This window comes from Dermacentor variabilis, chromosome 4 (genome assembly GCF_050947875.1).
Source record: "Dermacentor variabilis isolate Ectoservices chromosome 4, ASM5094787v1, whole genome shotgun sequence".
NCBI lineage: Eukaryota > Metazoa > Arthropoda > Arachnida > Ixodida > Ixodidae > Dermacentor > Dermacentor variabilis.
This window is the reverse complement of record NC_134571.1, coordinates 89,711,718-89,737,658: the sequence shown is the minus strand read 5'-3', so window position 1 is coordinate 89,737,658 and position 25,941 is coordinate 89,711,718. Positions and strand designations below refer to the sequence as shown.

General features: G+C 45.2%; 1 protein-coding gene across 1 annotated transcript in view; it reads left to right on the top strand.

The window, feature by feature from the left end:
• LOC142579489 (testis-expressed protein 10 homolog) overlaps positions 1 to 25,941 on the top strand; it is an 89,595-nt gene that overhangs the window by 61,833 nt on the left and 1,821 nt on the right. The window contains exons 14-15 of the mRNA XM_075689731.1: positions 14,371 to 14,644; positions 21,011 to 21,123. Coding sequence (XP_075545846.1) covers positions 14,371 to 14,644; positions 21,011 to 21,123 — 387 coding nt within the window. The remainder of the gene's footprint in view (positions 1 to 14,370; positions 14,645 to 21,010; positions 21,124 to 25,941) is intronic.

Here is a 25,941-nt window from a genome sequence, read left to right as displayed (position 1 = left end):
CCATTTCCTGAGTGATCGCCAGATATATGCCGAATAGCTTCCTGTCATTCAATAAGAATGTCTCTCTTTCATGCAGCCTACCAATTCGCGCTGTTTCGGTTTAGGCAAAACAATTTATCATTCGAGGCGCACTTGCCAAGTTTGCCTCCAATTAAAACTGCCTGCGATGCCTATAGTGCAGCTCTTATCTCACTCAACATACACAGTTCTATATACGTGCATCCGGTGCAATGCTTTCCGTTGTATCAGCAATTTCAATGTCATGGCCGATCATGTAAGCAAAAGTAGCTGTTTACTATTTACAATATCCAGAATTGATCAAACGTGAAGTTGTCACCGGCATTCTGAGTGGTTGGAAGGCATAATTTCTTTGAAAAATGGCCACCAGAGGAGCAGCGTGAACTCGAGCGGCTTTACAGACTAGGAAAACTGCCGTAAAATATTTAGACTTGAGGGGAAGCTTCGTTAACAAACTATAACACGGCAATCAGCACTCGTATACGACGAGAGAAATTATTGAGACGTAGGAAATTCCCTTGAAATAAATCTGGTTTGCGAGACAAATGCTTGTATGTATTGAATCTCTTAAAAGATGAGGGGGGAAATATGCGCTCACCGAGAGGGCATCTTCAGCACGAGACCACCGCGAGGCACCTTACTGAGATGTAGAGAGCTTCGCGGCCGGAACGAAATCTCCCCTCTCCGCCGGCTCAGGGTGGAAAACGTGCTTTCCGATCGCTTAAGGTTGCGCGGATATTGTGTAGCTCTAGCGTCTAGGAAAAAGCTTAAACAGGTGCGGGGGCGGCACGCATAGCGTGGGAAGCTAGCCGCTGGAATAGCTATCTCAAGTACTGCTGCTGGCGAGGGCGAAATACCTTCGTGTAATTATAATAACCCTAATAGGACTTCTTTCAAAGAAAAAAAAGAGAAGAAAAAGAAAAGGGAAACGGCTCAGAAGGCTATACTACGAGAGCTATGACTGATACTTTTCTATATATATGTATTCATCTCATCTATGGGATCGCATGTGCGCGCTGTCGGTTTTAAAGCGCAACCGTGGTAGGGAAACGGAAGGCGATATAAGCATGCGTGTCCATGATACGCACACGACAAACTGCCTTACAATATTTAGAATTGATATATATATATACACACACAAAAGCCAATATAGGCTGCTCGACACTATCTCGCGCGTTTTTATAGCGAAGTACATCAGAACCGACTCGTCGTTCCACAACAACCATTTCCTGAGTGATCGCCAGATATATGACGAATAGCTTCCTGTCATTCAATAAGAATGTCTCTCTTTCATGCAGCCTACCAATTCGCGCTGTTTCGGTTTAGGCAAAACAATTTATCATTCGAGGCGCACTTGCCAAGTTTGCCTCCAATTAAAACTGCCTGCGATGCCTATAGTGCAGCTCTTATCTCACTCAACATACACAGTTCTATATACGTGCATCCGGTGCAATGCTTTCCGTTGTATCAGCAATTTCAATGTCATGGCCGATCATGTAAGCAAAAGTAGCTGTTTACTATTTACAATATCCAGAATTGATCAAACGTGAAGTTGTCACCGGCATTCTGAGTGGTTGGAAGGCATAATTTCTTTGAAAAATGGCCGCCAGAGGAGCAGCGTGAACTCGAGCGGCTTTATAGACTAGGAAAACTGCCTTAAAATATTTAGACTTGAGGGGAAGCTTCGTTAACAAACTATAACACGGCAATCAGCACTCGTATACGACGAGAGAAATTATTGAGACGTGGGAAATTCCCTTGAAATAAATCTGGTTTGCGAGACAAATGCTTGTATGTATTGAATCTCTTAAAAGATGAGGGGGGAAATATGCGCTCACCGAGAGGGCATCTTCAGCACGAGACCACCGCGAGGCACCTTACTGAGATGTAGAGAGCTTCGCGGCCGGAACGAAATCTCCCCTCTCCGCCGGCTCAGGGTGGAAAACGTGCTTTCCGATCGCTCAAGGTTGCGCGGATATTGTGTAGCTCTAGCGTCTAGGAAAAAGCTTAAACAGGTGTGGGGGCGGCACGCATAGCGTGGGAAGCTAGCCGCCGGAATAGCTATCTCAAGTACTGCTGCTGGCGAGGGCGAAATACCTTCGTGTAATTATAATAACCCTAATAGGACTTCTTTCAAAGAAAAAAAAAGAGAAGAAAAAGAAAAGGGAAACGGCTCAGAAGGCTATACTACGAGAGCTATGACTGATACTTTTCTATATATATGTATTCATCTCATCTATGGGATCGCATGCGCGCGCTGTCGGTTTTAAAGCGCAACCGTGGTAGGGAAACGGAAGGCGATATAAGCATGCGTGTCCATTATATGCACACGACAAACTGCCTTACAATATTTAGAATTGATATATATATATACACACACACAAAAGCCAATATAGGCTGCTCGACACTATCTCGCGCGTTTTTATAGCGAAGTACATCAGAACCGACTCGTCGTTCCACAACAACCATTTCCTGAGTGATCGCCAGATATATGCCGAATAGCTTCCTGTCATTCAATAAGAATGTCTCTCTTTCATGCAGCCTACCAATTCGCGCTGTTTCGGTTTAGGCAAAACAATTTATCATTCGAGGCGCACTTGCCAAATTTGCCTCCAATTAAAACTGCCTGCGATGCCTATAGTGCAGCTCTTATCTCACTCAACATACACAGTTCTATATACGTGCATCCGGTGCAATGCTTTCCGTTGTATCAGCAATTTCAATGTCATGGCCGATCATGTAAGCAAAAGTAGCTGTTTACTATTTACAATATCCAGAATTGATCAAACGTGAAGTTGTCACCGGCATTCTGAGTGGTTGGAAGGCATAATTTCTTTGAAATATGGCCGCCAGAGGAGCAGCGTGAACTCGAGCGGCTTTATAGACTAGGAAAACTGCCTTAAAATATTTAGACTTGAGGGGAAGCTTCGTTAACAAACTATAACACGGCAATCAGCACTCGTATACGACGAGAGAAATTATTGAGACGTGGGAAATTCCCTTGAAATAAATCTGGTTTGCGAGACAAATGCTTGTATGTATTGAATCTCTTAAAAGATGAGGGGGGAAATATGCGCTCACCGAGAGGGCATCTTCAGCACGAGACCACCGCGAGGCACCTTACTGAGATGTAGAGAGCTTCGCGGCCGGAACGAAATCTCCCCTCTCCGCCGGCTCAGGGTGGAAAACGTGCTTTCCGATCGCTCAAGGTTGCGCGGATATTGTGTAGCTCTAGCGTCTAGGAAAAAGCTTAAACAGGTGCGGGGGCGGCACGCATAGCGTGGGAAGCTAGCCGCCGGAATAGCTATCTCAAGTACTGCTGCTGGCGAGGGCGAAATACCTTCGTGTAATTATAATAACCCTAATAGGACTTCTTTCAAAGAAAAAAAAAGAGAAGAAAAAGAAAAGGGAAACGGCTCAGAAGGCTATACTACGAGAGCTATGACTGATACTTTTCTATATATATGTATTCATCTCATCTATGGGATCGCATGCGCGCGCTGTCGGTTTTAAAGCGCAACCGTGGTAGGGAAACGGAAGGCGATATAAGCATGCGTGTCCATGATACGCACACGACAAACTGCCTTACAATATTTAGAATTGATATATATATATACACACACACAAAAGCCAATATAGGCTGCTTGACACTATCTCGCGCGTTTTTATAGCGAAGTACATCAGAACCGACTCGTCGTTCCACAACAACCATTTCCTGAGTGATCGCCAGATATATGCCGAATAGCTTCCTGTCATTCAATAAGAATGTCTCTCTTTCATGCAGCCTACCAATTCGCGCTGTTTCGGTTTAGGCAAAACAATTTATCATTCGAGGCGCACTTGCCAAGTTTGCCTCCAATTAAAACTGCCTGCGATGCCTATAGTGCAGCTCTTATCTCACTCAACATACACAGTTCTATATACGTGCATCCGGTGCAATGCTTTCCGTTGTATCAGCAATTTCAATGTCATGGCCGATCATGTAAGCAAAAGTAGCTGTTTACTATTTACAATATCCAGAATTGATCAAACGTGAAGTTGTCACCGGCATTCTGAGTGGTTGGAAGGCATAATTTCTTTGAAATATGGCCGCCAGAGGAGCAGCGTGAACTCGAGCGGCTTTATAGACTAGGAAAACTGCCTTAAAATATTTAGACTTGAGGGGAAGCTTCGTTAACAAACTATAACACGGCAATCAGCACTCGTATACGACGAGAGAAATTATTGAGACGTTGGAAATTCCCTTGAAATAAATCTGGTTTGCGAGACAAATGCTTGTATGTATTGAATCTCTTAAAAGATGAGGGGGGAAATATGCGCTCACCGAGAGGGCATCTTCAGCACGAGACCACCGCGAGGCACCTTACTGAGATGTAGAGAGCTTCGCGGCCGGAACGAAATCTCCCCTCTCCGCCGGCTCAGGGTGGAAAACGTGCTTTCCGATCGCTCAAGGTTGCGCGGATATTGTGTAGCTCTAGCGTCTAGGAAAAAGCTTAAACAGGTGCGGGGGCGGCACGCATAGCGTGGGAAGCTAGCCGCCGGAATAGCTATCTCAAGTACTGCTGCTGGCGAGGGCGAAATACCTTCGTGTAATTATAATAACCCTAATAGGACTTCTTTCAAAGAAAAAAAAGAGAAGAAAAAGAAAAGGGAAACGGCTCAGAAGGCTATACTACGAGAGCTATGACTGATACTTTTCTATATATATGTATTCATCTCATCTATGGCATCGCATGCGCGTGCTGTTGGTTTTAAAGCGCAACCGTGGTAGGGAAACGGAAGGCGATATAAGCATGCGTGTCCATGATACGCACACGACAAACTGCCTTACAATATTTAGAATTGATATATATATATACACACACAAAAGCCAATATAGGCTGCTCGACACTATCTCGCGCGTTTTTATAGCGAAGTACATCAGAACCGACCCGTCGTTCCACAACAACCATTTCCTGAGTGATCGCCAGATATATGCCGAATAGCTTCCTGTCATTCAATAAGAATGTCTCTCTTTCATGCAGCCTACCAATTCGCGCTGTTTCGGTTTAGGCAAAACAATTTATCATTCGAGGCGCACTTGCCAAGTTTGCCTCCAATTAAAACTGCCTGCGATGCCTATAGTGCAGCTCTTATCTCACTCAACATACGCAGTTCTATATACGTGCATCCGGTGCAATGCTTTCCGTTGTATCAGCAATTTCAATGTCATGGCCGATCATGTAAGCAAAAGTAGCTGTTTACTATTTACAATATCCAGAATTGATCAAACGTGAAGTTGTCACCGGCATTCTGAGTGGTTGGAAGGCATAATTTCTTTGAAAAATGGCCGCCAGAGGAGCAGCGTGAACTCGAGCGGCTTTATAGACTAGGAAAACTGCCTTAAAATATTTGGACTTGAGGGGAAGCGTCGTTAACAAACTACAACACGGCAATCAGCACTCGTATACGACGAGAGAAATTATTGAGACGTGGGAAATTCCCTTGAAATAAATCTGGTTTGCGAGACAAATGCTTGTATGTATTGAATCTCTTAAAAGATGAGGGGGGAAATATGCGCTTACCGAGAGGGCATCTTCAGCACGAGACCACCGCGAGGCACCTTACTGAGATGTAGAGAGCTTCGCGGCCGGAACGAAATCTCCCCTCTCCGCCGGCTCAGGGTGGAAAACGTGCTTTCCGATCGCTTAAGGTTGCGCGGATATTGTGTAGCTCTAGCGTCTAGGAAAAAGCTTAAACAGGTGCGGGGGCGGCACGCATAGCGTGGGAAGCTAGCCGCCGGAATAGCTATCTCAAGTACTGCTGCTGGCGAGGGCGAAATACCTTCGTGTAATTATAATAACCCTAATAGGACTTCTTTCAAAGAAAAAAAAAAGAGAAGAAAAAGAAAAGGGAAACGGCTCAGAAGGCTATACAGTAAAAGCTCGTTAATTCGAACTTCAGTAATTCGAATTTCGGGATAATTCGAACCGTACTACTTGGTCCGGCCTAGCTCCATAGAAGTCCATGTATAAAAAAGCCCGTTAATTCGAACGTGAGTTGGTTCTGCCACGGTTAATTCGAACTACGCGCCGCCGCGCCTGGGCGGCGTGCCGCCTGGCACATGGCCAGAGCAGGCCTTGTCGCGAGGCTGCAGCGGCTGAGTTTCCTCCAAAATGGGGAGAGAAGGAAAAAGCGGGTAAAACCGGTGCCAGCACCCGGCGCAGAGGCTGGAGGGCAAGGGGTGACAGCTGTGGCAACAGCTACGCCCTCTCTCTACCTCCGACAACTGCGGTTTACGGTTTTGAGCCGCCGATCTCAGAGGCCTAAGAATCTTGTCGTATAGCTGCAGTTGTTAACCGATGGATGGCGCAACCAGCACAAAAAATACAGCGAATCCAGTACATCGCAGCGCCGCTAGCGCTCGAGAATTGAACGAATAGGAGGAGCCTTCGTCAACGTCTTTGTCCTGAACTCGCGGTGGTCTCGGCTAAAGCCCCTGCATCCACGCGCCACCGCCGCTTTCTGGTCGGCGGAAACGTGTATGGAGGGGCTTTTTAGTCTCGGCCGCTTTCGGCAGCCTCGAGTTTTCTGGTTTTCGGCGCGCTTACGACCTTTGTTGTGCGGATCGCTTGAAAAGTTAGGCCTCGGTGGTGTGCTTCGCCGTGCTGACGTGCGGTTTCAGAATGGCGTGCGCCCGCGGTAAATACTACTGCGCCAAAACACTGAAGGATAAATGCGACATCTTACGGGAAGTGGACGCCGGAGTCTTGTCGAAACAAGAAATCGCCACGAAGCACGGCACCTGCGCACGGAAATCGCCACCTGCGCACGGAGACTGCGTCACTAGCGTCACCGCTCCCATGTCGGACGTTCTGAAAGACGTTTCCTTTGCCGACTACGTAGACGTGGATGCGAGCGCAGTTGTCTGTGGTGTGACCACAGACGAGGACATCATTTCCCAAGTTAAAAACATAGAGCCTGTCGCTGCCAGTGACGACGACGAGGAAGACGACGAGGCACCGGTGCGGCCCTCCGCTGCGGAAGTCATGGCCGGACTTAATGCCGCCCGCCTGTTCTTCAGTTTTGAAGAAAGCGAAGAGGAAGCCTTCCGCAACATTCGCTCTTTAGAGCAGAAAGTGCTTGCTGTTGCCTTCAAAGAAAAAAAGCAGACCACAATTACGGATTTTTTCAAACATTAAATTGAACTGGCGCCATGCCCTGCTGCTTCCTGGTCGCGGTGTCCTGTTTTTCTTCATTGCTTTCGTTAGTTCGAACTTCGTTTAATTCGAACTGAGATGGCGTCCCCTTGCGGTTCGAATTAACGAGCTTTTACTGTACTACGAGAGCTATGACTGATACTTTTCTATATATATGTATTCATCTCATCTATGGGATCGCATGTGCGCGCTGTCGGTTTTAAAGCGCAACCGTGGTAGGGAAACGGAAGGCGATATAAGCATACGTGTCCATGATACGCACACGACAAACTGCCTTACAATATTTAGAATTGATATATATATATACACACACAAAAGCCAATATAGGCTGCTCGACACTATCTCGCGCGTTTTTATAGCGAAGTACATCAGAACCGACTCGTCGTTCCACAACAACCATTTCCTGAGTGATCGCCAGATATATGCCGAATAGCTTCCTGTCATTCAATAAGAATGTCTCTCTTTCATGCAGCCTACCAATTCGCGCTGTTTCGGTTTAGGCAAAACAATTTATCATTCGAGGCGCACTTGCCAAGTTTGCCTCCAATTAAAACTGCCTGCGATGCCTATAGTGCAGCTCTTATCTCACTCAACATACACAGTTCTATATACGTGCATCCGGTGCAATGCTTTCCGTTGTATCAGCAATTTCAATGTCATGGCCGATCATGTAAGCAAAAGTAGCTGTTTACTATTTACAATATCCAGAATTGATCAAACGTGAAGTTGTCACCGGCATTCTGAGTGGTTGGAAGGCATAATTTCTTTGAAAAATGGCCACCAGAGGAGCAGCGTGAACTCGAGCGGCTTTACAGACTAGGAAAACTGCCGTAAAATATTTAGACTTGAGGGGAAGCTTCGTTAACAAACTATAACACGGCAATCAGCACTCGTATACGACGAGAGAAATTATTGAGACGTAGGAAATTCCCTTGAAATAAATCTGGTTTGCGAGACAAATGCTTGTATGTATTGAATCTCTTAAAAGATGAGGGGGGAAATATGCGCTCACCGAGAGGGCATCTTCAGCACGAGACCACCGCGAGGCACCTTACTGAGATGTAGAGAGCTTCGCGGCCGGAACGAAATCTCCCCTCTCCGCCGGCTCAGGGTGGAAAACGTGCTTTCCGATCGCTTAAGGTTGCGCGGATATTGTGTAGCTCTAGCGTCTAGGAAAAAGCTTAAACAGGTGCGGGGGCGGCACGCATAGCGTGGGAAGCTAGCCGCTGGAATAGCTATCTCAAGTACTGCTGCTGGCGAGGGCGAAATACCTTCGTGTAATTATAATAACCCTAATAGGACTTCTTTCAAAGAAAAAAAAGAGAAGAAAAAGAAAAGGGAAACGGCTCAGAAGGCTATACTACGAGAGCTATGACTGATACTTTTCTATATATATGTATTCATCTCATCTATGGGATCGCATGTGCGCGCTGTCGGTTTTAAAGCGCAACCGTGGTAGGGAAACGGAAGGCGATATAAGCATGCGTGTCCATGATACGCACACGACAAACTGCCTTACAATATTTAGAATTGATATATATATATACACACACAAAAGCCAATATAGGCTGCTCGACACTATCTCGCGCGTTTTTATAGCGAAGTACATCAGAACCGACTCGTCGTTCCACAACAACCATTTCCTGAGTGATCGCCAGATATATGACGAATAGCTTCCTGTCATTCAATAAGAATGTCTCTCTTTCATGCAGCCTACCAATTCGCGCTGTTTCGGTTTAGGCAAAACAATTTATCATTCGAGGCGCACTTGCCAAGTTTGCCTCCAATTAAAACTGCCTGCGATGCCTATAGTGCAGCTCTTATCTCACTCAACATACACAGTTCTATATACGTGCATCCGGTGCAATGCTTTCCGTTGTATCAGCAATTTCAATGTCATGGCCGATCATGTAAGCAAAAGTAGCTGTTTACTATTTACAATATCCAGAATTGATCAAACGTGAAGTTGTCACCGGCATTCTGAGTGGTTGGAAGGCATAATTTCTTTGAAAAATGGCCGCCAGAGGAGCAGCGTGAACTCGAGCGGCTTTACAGACTAGGAAAACTGCCGTAAAATATTTAGACTTGAGGGGAAGCTTCGTTAACAAACTATAACACGGCAATCAGCACTCGTATACGACGAGAGAAATTATTGAGACGTAGGAAATTCCCTTGAAATAAATCTGGTTTGCGAGACAAATGCTTGTATGTATTGAATCTCTTAAAAGATGAGGGGGGAAATATGCGCTCACCGAGAGGGCATCTTCAGCACGAGACCACCGCGAGGCACCTTACTGAGATGTAGAGAGCTTCGCGGCCGGAACGAAATCTCCCCTCTCCGCCGGCTCAGGGTGGAAAACGTGCTTTCCGATCGCTTAAGGTTGCGCGGATATTGTGTAGCTCTAGCGTCTAGGAAAAAGCTTAAACAGGTGCGGGGGCGGCACGCATAGCGTGGGAAGCTAGCCGCCGGAATAGCTATCTCAAGTACTGCTGCTGGCGAGGGCGAAATACCTTCGTGTAATTATAATAACTCTAATAGGACTTCTTTCAAAGAAAAAAAAGAGAAGAAAAAGAAAAGGGAAACGGCTCAGAAGGCTATACTACGAGAGCTATGACTGATACTTTTCTATATATATGTATTCATCTCATCTATGGGATCGCATGCGCGCGCTGTCGGTTTTAAAGCGCAACCGTGGTAGGGAAACGGAAGGCGATATAAGCATGCGTGTCCATGATACGCACACGACAAACTGCCTTACAATATTTAGAATTGATATATATATATACACACACAAAAGCCAATATAGGCTGCTCGACACTATCTCGCGCGTTTTTATAGCGAAGTACATCAGAACCGACTCGTCGTTCCACAACAACCATTTCCTGAGTGATCGCCAGATATATGCCGAATAGCTTCCTGTCATTCAATAAGAATGTCTCTCTTTCATGCAGCCTACCAATTCGCGCTGTTTCGGTTTAGGCAAAACAATTTATCATTCGAGGCGCACTTGCCAAGTTTGCCTCCAATTAAAACTGCCTGCGATGCCTATAGTGCAGCTCTTATCTCACTCAACATACACAGTTCTATATACGTGCATCCGGTGCAATGCTTTCCGTTGTATCAGCAATTTCAATGTCATGGCCGATCATGTAAGCAAAAGTAGCTGTTTACTATTTACAATATCCAGAATTGATCAAACGTGAAGTTGTCACCGGCATTCTGAGTGGTTGGAAGGCATAATTTCTTTGAAAAATGGCCGCCAGAGGAGCAGCGTGAACTCGAGCGGCTTTACAGACTAGGAAAACTGCCGTAAAATATTTAGACTTGAGGGGAAGCTTCGTTAACAAACTATAACACGGCAATCAGCACTCGTATACGACGAGAGAAATTATTGAGACGTAGGAAATTCCCTTGAAATAAATCTGGTTTGCGAGACAAATGCTTGTATGTATTGAATCTCTTAAAAGATGAGGGGGGAAATATGCGCTCACCGAGAGGGCATCTTCAGCACGAGACCACCGCGAGGCACCTTACTGAGATGTAGAGAGCTTCGCGGCCGGAACGAAATCTCCCCTCTCCGCCGGCTCAGGGTGGAAAACGTGCTTTCCGATCGCTTAAGGTTGCGCGGATATTGTGTAGCTCTAGCGTCTAGGAAAAAGCTTAAACAGGTGCGGGGGCGGCACGCATAGCGTGGGAAGCTAGCCGCCGGAATAGCTATCTCAAGTACTGCTGCTGGCGAGGGCGAAATACCTTCGTGTAATTATAATAACTCTAATAGGACTTCTTTCAAAGAAAAAAAAGAGAAGAAAAAGAAAAGGGAAACGGCTCAGAAGGCTATACTACGAGAGCTATGACTGATACTTTTCTATATATATGTATTCATCTCATCTATGGGATCGCATGCGCGCGCTGTCGGTTTTAAAGCGCAACCGTGGTAGGGAAACGGAAGGCGATATAAGCATGCGTGTCCATGATACGCACACGACAAACTGCCTTACAATATTTAGAATTGATATATATATATACACACACAAAAGCCAATATAGGCTGCTCGACACTATCTCGCGCGTTTTTATAGCGAAGTACATCAGAACCGACTCGTCGTTCCACAACAACCATTTCCTGAGTGATCGCCAGATATATGCCGAATAGCTTCCTGTCATTCAATAAGAATGTCTCTCTTTCATGCAGCCTACCAATTCGCGCTGTTTCGGTTTAGGCAAAACAATTTATCATTCGAGGCGCACTTGCCAAGTTTGCCTCCAATTAAAACTGCCTGCGATGCCTATAGTGCAGCTCTTATCTCACTCAACATACACAGTTCTATATACGTGCATCCGGTGCAATGCTTTCCGTTGTATCAGCAATTTCAATGTCATGGCCGATCATGTAAGCAAAAGTAGCTGTTTACTATTTACAATATCCAGAATTGATCAAACGTGAAGTTGTCACCGGCATTCTGAGTGGTTGGAAGGCATAATTTCTTTGAAATATGGCCGCCAGAGGAGCAGCGTGAACTCGAGCGGCTTTATAGACTAGGAAAACTGCCTTAAAATATTTAGACTTGAGGGGAAGCTTCGTTAACAAACTATAACACGGCAATCAGCACTCGTATACGACGAGAGAAATTATTGAGACGTTGGAAATTCCCTTGAAATAAATCTGGTTTGCGAGACAAATGCTTGTATGTATTGAATCTCTTAAAAGATGAGGGGGGAAATATGCGCTCACCGAGAGGGCATCTTCAGCACGAGACCACCGCGAGGCACCTTACTGAGATGTAGAGAGCTTCGCGGCCGGAACGAAATCTCCCCTCTCCGCCGGCTCAGGGTGGAAAACGTGCTTTCCGATCGCTCAAGGTTGCGCGGATATTGTGTAGCTCTAGCGTCTAGGAAAAAGCTTAAACAGGTGCGGGGGCGGCACGCATAGCGTGGGAAGCTAGCCGCCGGAATAGCTATCTCAAGTACTGCTGCTGGCGAGGGCGAAATACCTTCGTGTAATTATAATAACCCTAATAGGACTTTTTTCAAAGAAAAAAAAGAGAAGAAAAAGAAAAGGGAAACGGCTCAGAAGGCTATACTATGAGAGCTATGACTGATACTTTTCTATATATATGTATTCATCTCATCTATGGCATCGCATGCGCGTGCTGTTGGTTTTAAAGCGCAACCGTGGTAGGGAAACGGAAGGCGATATAAGCATGCGTGTCCATGATACGCACACGACAAACTGCCTTACAATATTTAGAATTGATATATATATATACACACACAAAAGCCAATATAGGCTGCTCGACACTATCTCGCGCGTTTTTATAGCGAAGTACATCAGAACCGACCCGTCGTTCCACAACAACCATTTCCTGAGTGATCGCCAGATATATGCCGAATAGCTTCCTGTCATTCAATAAGAATGTCTCTCTTTCATGCAGCCTACCAATTCGCGCTGTTTCGGTTTAGGCAAAACAATTTATCATTCGAGGCGCACTTGCCAAGTTTGCCTCCAATTAAAACTGCCTGCGATGCCTATAGTGCAGCTCTTATCTCACTCAACATACGCAGTTCTATATACGTGCATCCGGTGCAATGCTTTCCGTTGTATCAGCAATTTCAATGTCATGGCCGATCATGTAAGCAAAAGTAGCTGTTTACTATTTACAATATCCAGAATTGATCAAACGTGAAGTTGTCACCGGCATTCTGAGTGGTTGGAAGGCATAATTTCTTTGAAAAATGGCCGCCAGAGGAGCAGCGTGAACTCGAGCGGCTTTATAGACTAGGAAAACTGCCTTAAAATATTTGGACTTGAGGGGAAGCTTCGTTAACAAACTATAACACGGCAATCAGCACTCGTATACGACGAGAGAAATTATTGAGACGTGGGAAATTCCCTTGAAATAAATCTGGTTTGCGAGACAAATGCTTGTATGTATTGAATCTCTTAAAAGATGAGGGGGGAAATATGCGCTCACCGAGAGGGCATCTTCAGCACGAGACCACCGCGAGGCACCTTACTGAGATGTAGAGAGCTTCGCGGCCGGAACGAAATCTCCCCTCTCCGCCGGCTCAGGGTGGAAAACGTGCTTTCCGATCGCTTAAGGTTGCGCGGATATTGTGTAGCTCTAGCGTCTAGGAAAAAGCTTAAACAGGTGCGGGGGCGGCACGCATAGCGTGGGAAGCTAGCCGCCGGAATAGCTATCTCAAGTACTGCTGCTGGCGAGGGCGAAATACCTTCGTGTAATTATAATAACCCTAATAGGACTTCTTTCAAAAAAAAAAAGAGAACAGTGATATGCACTGTCAAACCTTAATGCAACAAACTTATTTGTAGCAAAATTCATAATGTAATAATGTGTTTTACCTTTCATTACTTGATGTCCATGAAGCATCATGTATTTCCACCCGCAATATAAGAAAGTGTCTATCCATTATTTCAGCCTAAACATCTTTTACCACAGCTGCAAAGAATGATAGAAAGGTTAAATGAAACGACAGCAGCGATAGTGTTCAAATTGATGAATTACATGTGGCTGTTACCCACTGTGGTGGCCTAGTGTCTATGGCGTTGCGTTGCTAAGTACGAGGTTGCAGTATTGAAACCCCAGCCACGGCAGCCACATTTTGATGGGGCAAAATGCAAAAACGCATGTTTCTTGTGCATCAGTGCATGTTAAGGAACCCCAGGTGGTCCAAATTAATCTGTACTCTCTCACTACAGCGTGCCTCATAATCAGATCGTGGTTTTGGCACATAAAAGCCCAGATTTAAAGAAATTTTAACGAGTGGCAGTTTGCAGACATGACATTCGGACACCTAGCATGCTGCGCAGTCGCGGCTCATGAGATGCTCGTATGCTTTATATATGGGGTGAAACTCGTACATAAATAATTTCCAAAATTTTATCTGTGACACGGTGTAGCCCCTACACAAGAATGCAGCTTATTTCAATCTGGTGAAATTTAAGCGGGACAACGTAAAGTGCCAATTTTTTTGCGACTTCGTTATAATGAAACCTGACTGTGTTGTGCAGAGAAAAACTTGAATACCATATGCATTTTTCTCCTTTCTTAAAACTTCAAGAGTACTTCGAAGTGCTCTTTAAGACAAGGGCCACCCTTTTCAAATGTCATTTGTTGTCACCCCACAAATTCAGGAGGCATACCCCCAGATGTCATGCTCAGCTGCCCTCTCAATCGTGCATCTCTGTGGCCGGAGGCGCTCCGCTGAGCAGCCACCCTGGCTGCTTGCACCACCCTGGGGCCCCCTGACTATCGGCTGTGCCGCAGGGCTTCTGTGTGTGGCAGCGCAGCTGTCCGGTCCTCTGCCAACCTCAATGCCTGCCCTGGTCCAAGCCTTGACAGGCTTGGCCACACGCTGCTCAAGCATCTTTAACGACCTTGTTGCACAGTTCTGTCAAGTCCTTGACCGTGAGTATGCTGCGTTACCAATTGGGCTGAACGTACACTTAAGGAAGCATTAAGTGTAATGAGGCTTCACTTTAATAAACCAATCACATTTGCTGAAAGCGTTCGGTTACCGAAAGATGGCGCAGAAACAGGATATGAGTGGCAATACCACCTTCAATTTCCTAAAGATTTTTCTAATTATCTGGCAATCAGAAAAAAACACGTTTGAATGAGAAAATAAATTTCATATTGTGGAATTTGAGAGTTGCCAACCCAAAATACGGCTCCATGCCATGTTGATGATATCTTCACAGCGCAGTACGAAACAAAGTTCACGACGCTTGATAGCGTGCCCACATCCACTCCACCGCCACAGCTGATAATGTCACCCGCCGCAGTAGGATGACGCTATCATGAAGAGCTCAGGCAGAGGAAACTGAAAGGTTCATCTGCTTCTTATGTCAATGCGTCTCCGAAACTTGAGATTACATGATCTCCAGCACTAATTGCATGGGAAGACGGTGCACATTAAGTTATGGCCATCTCAGCTCACCCGTTTTTGCATTGGCCACAGATTACCTCAAAGATAGGACACACGGTCGTTTATGTGCTCGGCCACGCTGACAAAAAGGGAGACACTTGCTCACCTGCCCCTCACTACCTCCCCTCCACTACCTCTGCCAACGCTATCGCATTCTTAATCATGTTACTGCGAGCTTGCTACCCCACCCCACCCCCTCTTATGTGTGGGAAGACGCTATCCTTCTCAGCCTGCCCTCGCACGCTTTCCTTTGTACCTACTGCACATGGCGTGCGAGGCGTGATAGGACCTTAATGCACATCGACATTATATGGAACATGATGGCAAGAGAGTATAGCCACTACGCTGTTCCATAGTTGCATAGTTCCATAGTTCCGTTACATAACCGCTCCACTTCGGCCAGCAGCTGCTCTCTGTCGCGTGGCACACAATTTGAGTGCCGTGATTGCAAACAGCCGCATGTAATTCGATCTGTATCTGTAGCCATTTCCATTTGTTGTTTCAGTATTCCTTCATATTAAGTATTAAGCACAATATTAATATTAAGCACAGTATTAAGCACAATTTGCTATACAGTTAAACCTCGATATAACAAAGTCTGCAATTTGCTTCCTTATATTAAAATTTCATCGTATTGAAATTTGACCTTTTATGCAAATGTGTACAGTCACCGACTGATTTTTCTTGCATGGAAGGGGGCCACAGCATTTTACGAACTATCGGGCAATCTAAAAAAGCGAATTTGAATGAAAAAAACAAAACAATTAATTTTGATAAAATTGTGAGTTGCCGACGAATGATATGGTTTCGTGCCACGTACATCGACGATATCTTCACATCGGCGGTACGATTTAAGTGAAGCCAGCCATGCTTTCGCGTGCACTCCACTCCTGGGGCTGATAGCATCGCCCGCACTGGTACAACGCTATCAGGAAAAGCGCCGACATTGGGGAGCGAATGCTTTGTCTGCCTCTCGCTCCAACGGGTCACCGAAACTAGAGATTGCACAACCTCCTTACATGGTGCCACACCGCCTCGGCACGCCCACTCTTTGCACACGCAGCAGATTGCCTCTATAGCTGGGTGCGCAGCTGCGTATGCACTCAGCTGTGCTTACAGCAATGTGCACCCACAGCCGACACAGACATGCGGCAGAAATCGAGACGGGCGCCAACTTGCACCGCCTCCCCCCAACTCCGCCCCATCGTGCACACTTGATCACATTACTGCAAGCTCGCTCCTCTCCCCTCTTTGCCTTTGCTCACGCGGGAAGGCAACACTCGTGAAGCGACCATCTTGCCTCACCCTCGGATATTTACCACAATTTAACTCGCGCCTAAAGCATACAGTGCACGGGGCGCGATAGGATCTTATTGCAATTGGAACATTATACGGAACTTGATACGGCTCCACTTTGGCAATCGCTGTTATCGCAAGGCACACGATTTGAGAGGTGTGTTCACAAGTGGCCGCTTGTAGTTCAATCATTTGCCATCTGTGTCTGCTGAAGTTCCCATTTATTGTCTCAGCATTCCTTTGCGCTGCCAGTGAAATTTTGTTATATTGAAATTGCATACAAACACACTTCGTTATATAGAGGCTATAAATACGTGGTGTTCTACAGACAAGAGGTTATGAAAAGTTAAATACTTCATTATATCGAGAATTGCTTTATGCTTAAGTTCGTTATATCGAGGTTTAATTGTATTGGGATTCAAAATACGTGCTTTTCTATGAACAAGAAGTCTTAAAACGATAAATATGTTACGGTGTTTATTCGAATCTAGGTCGATAGTTTTTTTTTCAAGTATGTAATCATATACCGAACTCTAGGGTCGGCTTAGATTCGAGGATTTAAAAACACTCGCTAGTTTATAATTGAAAATGATAAATATGGTGCATAGCTTACGTCATCTAAAAAAGTCAGTATTGCAGCCGAACTTTTATTTAGTGTCCATTACAAGACTGGACGCCTCCACAAGGACGTTGACTGCCTCTCGTGTCACCACGTGGATCCTCCCAATCCTGTTGTGCATGATCCGGTGACCTGCATGATGGCTTTGACTGACATGACTGACTAGTTCAGCGCGACGCATTCTTGCAGTCCATCATCGCCAGAATGCAATCTGGCCGTACCGATGGCACGTGCCGCATGTTCGTGCCACATGACGGCATCCTATAGCGCCGCAATATCAACCCTGATGGCCCTGAGTTGCTCCTTGTCCTTTCTTGTCATGTGCGATCCATCGTTCTCAAACAACTTCATGGTGCACCGATGACAGGACACCTTGGAGTTTTGCGTACATACGACTGCGTACGACGCTGGTTCTTCTGGCCGGGTCTCTACTGCTCTGTGAGTTGTTATGTCGCAACTTGCGAATTGTGTCAGCGCTGGAAGAAACCTCCCCTGGCACCTGTCAGATGGCTCCATCCAATTTAAATTCCCTATGAACCATTCTTTCACGTAGGCCTTGACCTGCTTGGCCCTTTTCCGACGACGACTAGAGGGAATAGATGGAGGGCCATCGCTACTGATTACGTGACACGCTACACGATAACAAAGGCGTTACCGACTAGTTGCGCAACTGACGTCGCCGATTTTCTCCTCCACGGCGTAATTCTCCACCATGGTCCACCTCGACAGTTACTTACTGACCGCGGCCACTTGTTCTTATCTCGAGTTGTCGACGACCTCCTCCGCTCTTGTGCCAGTGAGCACAAGCTGTTCTCCGGCTACCACCCACAAACAAACGGTCTTACGGAACGTCTCAACCAAACAATCACAAAGATGCTGTTGATGTACATCTCCAACCATCACCGCGACTGGGATGCCACACTAGCTTACGTGACGTCCGCGTATAACTCGTCCCGACATGACACCGCAGGATATTTGCCCTTTTGTCTCTTGTATGGTCGCGACCCCACATTGCCGTTTAACACCATCAGCCCTTCTGTGCCGCGTGTTGCAACTGAGTACGCCCGTGAAGTCATCGTTTCCGCTCACATGGCACGTCAAGTCGCGTGATCTTGATTGTTAGCCTCGCAGCGTATACAAAAAGAGCTTTATGACCTCTGACATCGCGATGTTAAGTTCGCACCAGGATCTTGGGTGCTCCTCTGGTCTCCATGTCGTCGGGTGGGCCTCTCCCAGAAGCTTCTCTCTCGCTACACAGGGCCTTATGAAGTCATATGCCAAGTTAACTACGTAAATTGCGAGATTTCGCCGCTACGCTTTAATGCATCCTCAAATCAGACGCCTGTTGACGTCATGCATGTTTCACGGCTGAAGCCATACTTCGTTCGCAATTCTTCGCCTACCATGCGCCAAGACGGTGCTTCACCACCCGGGGTCCTGTTACGAAAGGTTGAACGAAGAGAGGAATAAGAAGATCACGAGGCGCTGGCCACTGCGGGTTGTTGGCGGTTAGCCATCTTCACTACTCACTCATTTTGTATATATATTGTAAATATGATCTTCTATACTCCCGACATCCCCGTAACAATATAATTAATAAAAATCGGGCCCCTCGATTTACCCCCTTTCCTGTTGTTTGCTAAAACATGTTCTAAGATAGGGCTGATTAGCCACCGGAAGGCATTCAGATCTTATAGGATAAGCATGTTCACGCATGCTTCTTCGCACAGTTCGGGGCTTTCTGTTTACATGTTAACTTAAGCACATAGACGAACTTGCCACACATCTGTCATGCTCTTTGTGTTGACACCGTTTGGCACAGGTGAATAAATGATTACATTGCATCTAAATGTATACACTACTCATCTTGAAGAATTTTTCGGAACTTACCAGGATAAAAAGATATAGTTGATCCCTCTTTCATAGGAATCTGGAGAGCACGAAAGTGAAATGTGTCTTCACAGAAGCTGTTCCATGTTTGCTTCGTAAACTCATTGTTTACTGCAGCAAAAGGCGCATGATTTCAGCAGGTTGTCTACCAACTGGGAAAACGGGAAAAACTGGGAATTCTCAGGTATCTTGAATAGTCTGGAAAAACTTGGGGAAAACTCAGGGAATTTGTATTGTATTGTATTGCTGTGAAGCTTAACAAGCGTGGGAAGGGGCAATTGTCACAGGACACAGTACGTATTCCATAATTATACACGCGTGCATGCACCGTCTTCTGTCACAGTAAAAGCACCAATATGCCTTATAAGTGTACTGGTAGGACTTCAGAGCTTTTTCTGACGTGCCTGTGAGGATTTGAGCCTCTAAGGGCAGTAAAAGACATGCATTCATTTTTTCAGACTGCCCGATTTGATTTTTCGAACGTTTTTGTGGCCTCTAGGGAGTATGAAAAATTGGACGTCATCTGTATAACTGACCAAGAGGATGCTTCAAATGGTCCATGGAGCGAACGCATGGCGAAATGAGGGCAAGAACTGAAATGCCCGTTGCATTGAGGAATGATCGGGAAAGGAACTGTGCCGCCTCTTGTGTGAAGGAGCTTGAGCTCAAAAAGCAAAGTGTTGGCTGACGCAAAGATGCAGGTGACCCTCATCCAAACCAAAATGAACTCTTGAAAGCAGTGAGACACAAAACGGAGGCATTGTGCATGGTCTAAGAGTATGTGAGGACAGCTGAGGTTGACTTTCCAACTGATGAGAAAATCTCACATGTGAAAAAGTTAGGGACCAATGATCTTGCTATCACTTGATAGAAATAGCTCATTTTTGAAAATATTTGGTTCTGTATGCATTTTTTTATTCGCATTTCAAAATGTTCGACTCAATTTACATGGGGCTTTATCATTCTTTTTTTTTTTTCGAAGATATTTTATTTGCTGTGCATTTTACTATCCCCTACCTGCAGTTTTCTATTTTTAATAAAATAAACATTACTCCTTGCTCTTCAGAGTTAAGTTTTTTTTTTCTTTTTTAACATGCTTACTTGAGAGTAACAGCATCGGGTGACATGGTGTCCAGCCTGTCTTGACATAAAATAAAGTTATGTGTCGCTCAGGGAAAACCTAGAAAACTCTGGGAATTTGAAAATGTCAACTTGGTAGACACCCTGTTAAGGTTTGGTGACCGTGCTGTAGGTTTGCTTGGCGTGCAGCGTTCTGTTGGGGAGCGGCGTCCTGCTGCCGAGTTGCTTCGGTGAAGGTACGAGCATTTTGGTCCGGCTTCGTAGTGTCTTGGGCAGCCAGTTGCGACGCGCTCAGCTTCAGGAATGGGAGTGGCAAAGTTCGCAGCGTGCGCCACAAATGCACGAAGGCGTTCTGCTTCACGTTGGCGTGTCTCTCGCCACATCAAACTGAGGTTCACCCGTCAAGATCATTGCCTTTCTGTGCCGCTTAGTGCAGCAGTTTTCTTAGTTGGTGACATCGCAAGCGAATTAGTAGGCGACATGTAAGCACTGCTGATGCATGTTGAAGCTGCACTCCACAGGCGACGAGGCATCAGAGGCTAATTGGATGCGAAAGACAAACCGTGTGCGGAAACGGCATTGTCACCTTAGCAGAAGGCCTACACCACCTACACCAGTCTACACTGCTTTGTAGCTTTCGCTGCGCTGAAACTACTAAAGCACTCACTGTTGGCACTTGTTTAGTGCCATAATGCAGTACTTTGCTTCACTGCTCCTAGATGGCGGCACCACCCCTCTCAAGAGAGAGTATATTTTACACGATTGCACCGACGTCAAAACCGTTACAGGAAGTTGATAGTGGACCCCAGCATAAAACACTTTCATGTTAAAAATTTTACAGTATGTGAAAGTATAGTAAACTCTTTAACATCATTTAAAGTGGCAATGTTAAAGTATCCCTTTAATTTCTTGCAATGCTTATTTGCTGTCCCTCTTTTCCCTCCCCTCCCCACTTTTGCAGTGCCATTATCGGCACCCTGCCTAGAGCTGGTGTGTGGAGCACTGCGAATTCTCAGCAAGCAGCGCCTTCTAGGCACCCCAGCGAGGAACCTTGCTCTCCAGATGCTGGTTGGGGTGAGCAGACACTGGTTGTTCAGGTTACTTGCACTTCGTTAGCGAGTGCTTAGTATCGTTTCAGCACAAGCAAATTAAGCGCAGCCTCAAGCATTTCTCATTTTGACGTGTGGTATATACTCTTATTGGGGTTAGAATGCACCATTTCAAGACAGATTCAGTGCGACCTCAAGAATTTGCAATACCCCTACTAAGGCTAACATGAAGGAGTCTAAGATCTCTCACCACCATATTCTTAAGCATCTCTTCGCTGGGCACTCGATCTCAGCTCTGGAAGGTTTAGGACAGTGCGACTCCCTCAAGGACATGGGTAGTACAGTTTAAAAAAGCATTCCACTCTCTAGGGCGTGCTTTTTTACATAGCAGGAATTTCCATCCATCTTGTGCATTCACATTCTGTCGCACAAGGTGGGGCCTCTATTTTTCTATGAAGAAGGCTATAGAATGCTTTGATAAGCATGGCACTCCTGACAGGAAAGTATAACTGACCAGTACACTGTGAATGAAAAGGGTGCCAAGGAGGTGAAGGTGCGCTCTGCGGGCTACGAGAAGCAGCGCACAACTGTGATGCTGTGCTGCACAGCTGATAGACATAAACTCCCTCCTTATATGACATTTAAAAGGAAGACACTGCCTGCTCGAGAAACTTTAAGAAATGTCATTGTGCGAGCAAATGAGAATGGGTGGATGACGGATGCGATGGTGGAAGAGTGGGTTAAGATTGTGTGGCGATGGCGACCAGGAGCCCTTTTGACAAAGAACTCGCTCCTTGTCGTCGACTCTTACCGTGGGCACTTGACCGATAACGTGAAGGCTGCACTCGCCCAAGCGAACATGGACCTCGCTGTCATACCGGGCGGCATGACAGGCCAGTTGCAGCCACTTGATGTGTGCATCAAGAAACCTTTCAAGGATCGTCTGCGGAAATATTACGCGGACTGGTTGACTGACGAAGACCACATGCTAACGGCAACGGGCCGCATCAAACATGCATTGCTATCGCAGCTGGCGGGCTGGGTAGCTGCAGGGTGGGACGACATCCCAGGTACTTTGATCGTGCGTGCCTTTAGATAGTGCAGCATATCTAATGTGCTTGACGGTACTGAAGATAGTGCACTGTTTCAAGGTGACGTTGACAAGGAACACAGTGACGACATTGAATGAGGTCTGCATGTTCAAATTCAATAAATGCTGTTTGCATTTTGTGAACGCTGTCCTCGCTTTTTTTGTTAGGCCTTCATTCGAGGTAATATATATATATATATATATTTTTTTTTGGCTTCGGACTTTAGGGGGTCGGCTTAGAATCAGGGTCAGCCTAGATTCGAGTAATTACGGTAAGATATTGTAAAGCATTTTCCACATTTCATACTTGCTAAGTGTCATCATCTTTCATGCTAGCTATAACTTTATAAGTATGTGTCAGCACTCCTTTAATCAGGCAAGCTCAACATCTGCATAAAGGCATTGAATTGGAAACTGTTTGTCAAGAAACTCATTATCGCAAGGGTTGCGGAGAAACACTACTATAGGTGCATTTGGGACTCTGAATGTTCACCTCGTAAGATAACTGTTCAGCGTAACAGAAGTGGTGCCGTAGCGAGTGGTTTATTTCTTGTTGGACTAGTTGGTGAAACTAGCCCAAATGAACAAGTGATTAATAAGCAAAGCGCAGCAGAAAATAATACTAGGCTGTATTTTCGCCAACAGATCATTTGCAGTAGTGAACATCCAACTCTTTATGATAATAATATATGTATTATAATTATTTCTAATTAAGTTTCTAATTAAAAAATTAAGGAGCCACATTGTAGTACTGTAGTGAAATCAGCTCATCATGAAGGTCTTTAGCGCTGGCATAACTTTGGAGTCGACCAACACAACCCTCAGTCACAAACAAAATCTTCAAGGCTATAGTATCGGTGCAGTAGTATCATTCTCCACCACCAATGGGCACCACTGCCTTAATAATGAGGTTTCCCTGTGTTTGCTTCTGCTGGAGGCAGTGCTTAGTTGCAGTGTCCAGAGCAATCAATAGTCCTAATTTTTATTAGTGCGTTACAACAAACAAAGTGGCACGGAGTTCTGTAATTCGAAGGAAGCAGCTGGAAACCTAAGAAGAATTGTAGGTTCTTCAATGCATGTACAGGAATAATAGGAATAGTATTTGGCTCAAATGGTCTTGACAGCAAGCCCTCTTTACCTGTGCATTCTCTTCAAGGAATCCCTCACTCATTTTTTGTAAGCCTAGCTATCCTGTTAAAACCAGAAGTTGTAAATGTAGTGAGTAAGTGCTTTCTGGGTGTGCACGTGTTCTTGTTGACCATTGTTTTCTCGAGCTTGAGCCAGTCTGCAGTTGTTGGGAAGGTGCGCGGCAACTGTAGGCTGCGAAGTGCAAAGGCATATCACCATTTGGCCCCCTCCACTCCACTCTACCTCTACACCCTGAAGCAGCCAATACCTGTTGTTTGATTCTGCTCCGTTAGACTGCGCCACTTCTCAGAATAGCTTTTTCTGCGTGGATGAAATGGCATCTCACTTGGTTGAAAACTCAATTTCGTTATCAGCTAACTTTTGTCACCACCTTCGTTTTATCATCTCGACTGCCGCAAACACTTGTTAAAACACATATAAACATGGCAGCACTGATTAGAGAATGAACATCGGTAGCTGCTAGTTTGGTTGAGCTTGGATGCCTGCCAGTGAGCACAGTCTGCTTCCTGTAGCCGTTGCATTGAAAAAGACATGATCCGGCTAACAATGGCACATTCTCACTTCTGTGAGTGATAGCAGCATTTAGCCGTTGAGGGCCATGGGGAGATAGCAGACTATTGTTGGGTTATCACCTCCTAATCTTAGTAGTGCCCTTTCGCATGCTAAAAGAAGGCACAGGGAGAGTTTAAGGATCTTTGGAAGGAAACACCTTGTGATTGAGTGTTGTAGCTATGCTTCATTTCAAGGTGCTTCAAGTTTCAGTTTTAGGGTTTCAGACAATGTTGCAAATCTAGCTTTGTTTGTTGCCTTTCTCTTTCTGAAGAGGAATTTAATCCCTGTTCAGTTCAGTTCAGTTCATTTCTAGCAAAATGTTGGGGGTCCTCCAGGCAAAAAAGTTGTGATAGACAACTTGAGGGAACCTGGGGACCATACAGACAGCAGGCAAAGTGATACATTTACAAAAGAACAGTTTGAAAGACTTTACATCACAGGGTATTTTCAAATAGTGAAAATAATATACAATGCAAGAAAAAAAATCAAATACAGATAAGGCAACTACGAACATACAATGAAAACATAAAAACATGAAAAAATAAATATGCACTTGTGTTAAAGGGTTCTTCACTCATACAACAAAAAACGTCTTATTTGCGACTTGAATTTGTAGAGTTTCATGCTGAAATTTATTTGGGAATTCACACACTTTATTAATGCGTGTATTTGATAAGCGAGCACAGCCCTTCCAAAATTTGTATGTGTGTGTGGTGTTGTTATCTGTTCGTTATGCAGTGCATAACGAGCTGACGTTGTGTGTGCTGAATGTAACAGGTTATGTTTATGTATATGCAGCAGGAGTTTGTAGTCATATATTTTACTTGCTTTGAGCAAATTGTGTTTAATAAACAAAGGATTAGTTGGTAGATCTTTGGGTTCACTATGATAATTCTCAAGAATCCTCAGCACTTCTGTAATACCTCCAGTTTGTTATAATTCCTAGTCGTAGTGCCCTAAACTAATGTGCAGTAGGATAAACGGGAGTAGAAGTGGGCATAATATATCGCTTTCTTTAGCTGCAGAGGAATGAGATCTGATAATTTGAATAATAAACCAACTGTTCTGCTTAGTTCTGAGGTTAGTTTGTTTAGGTGTGTATTCCATGACATACCTTCTTCAAACCACACACCTAGAAATTTCTGACATATTACGCGTGCTATGACGGTGTCCTGGAATGTCAGCGTGAGTTCACTGTTACATGTTTTGTTCGTGGGTTTGAACAAGACGTAGTTAGGTTTTTAGGTTCAAAGCTAATTTATTAAAAGAGTGAGCATGCTGTATTTGTACTCTTTACAGTGACTTTGTAGAGGTTGCCTGGAGTGCAATTTGTGGAAGCACAGTGTAGTTTTGACAGGCTTGCATAGTGCCGATCTTATGAAAGCACTAAAGTGAAGCACTGAAGGAGTTTTAGACAGAATGGTCTTCCAAAACACTCCATGTATTCATTCAGGTGAAGGTAACTATAATAGTATTTACGAATAAAATGAGTTCCTGAATTCTACACTTCGAATTTAGCCTCCAAACCAGGGCACCTAGGACACACTTGTGTTGTTACCGTTTCTATGGTTAATTATACATATTTGAGGGGTCATGAAAGGGAAAAAATTGTCATCCACCAAACAGTAGCGTCAACCTACAAAGGAAACCTATGTGGGTTTCTTTTAGTGCGATAGCAATTATATGGACACTCCAAGCACATTTCTGCCGTCAGCATCACCATTGCTGCAAGGTTCGATATAAAGTCCAAGGGCAATAGTAACACCATTGCCGTGCGCCCTACACTGTATGTGCGAGTGAAGGCATGCGAAGCATGCGAAGGGAGTCAATGATTGTGGCTCAATGTCGCCCGCACGAAAGAGACAACAGACTGGAAGCGCACCACCTCCTGTCGTGCGCGAGGCACCCAATGTTTCAAGGCGCTAGGGGGAGGGGACAAAGGGAGAAAGGGAGGGCGGCGTTCTACTCCGGCTGCAACTTCGCATGTGGCAGTTGCCCAGCTGTATCTGGAGAGTGAGCTGCATTGGGCGCAGAGTCTAGGTGCATTGGCAG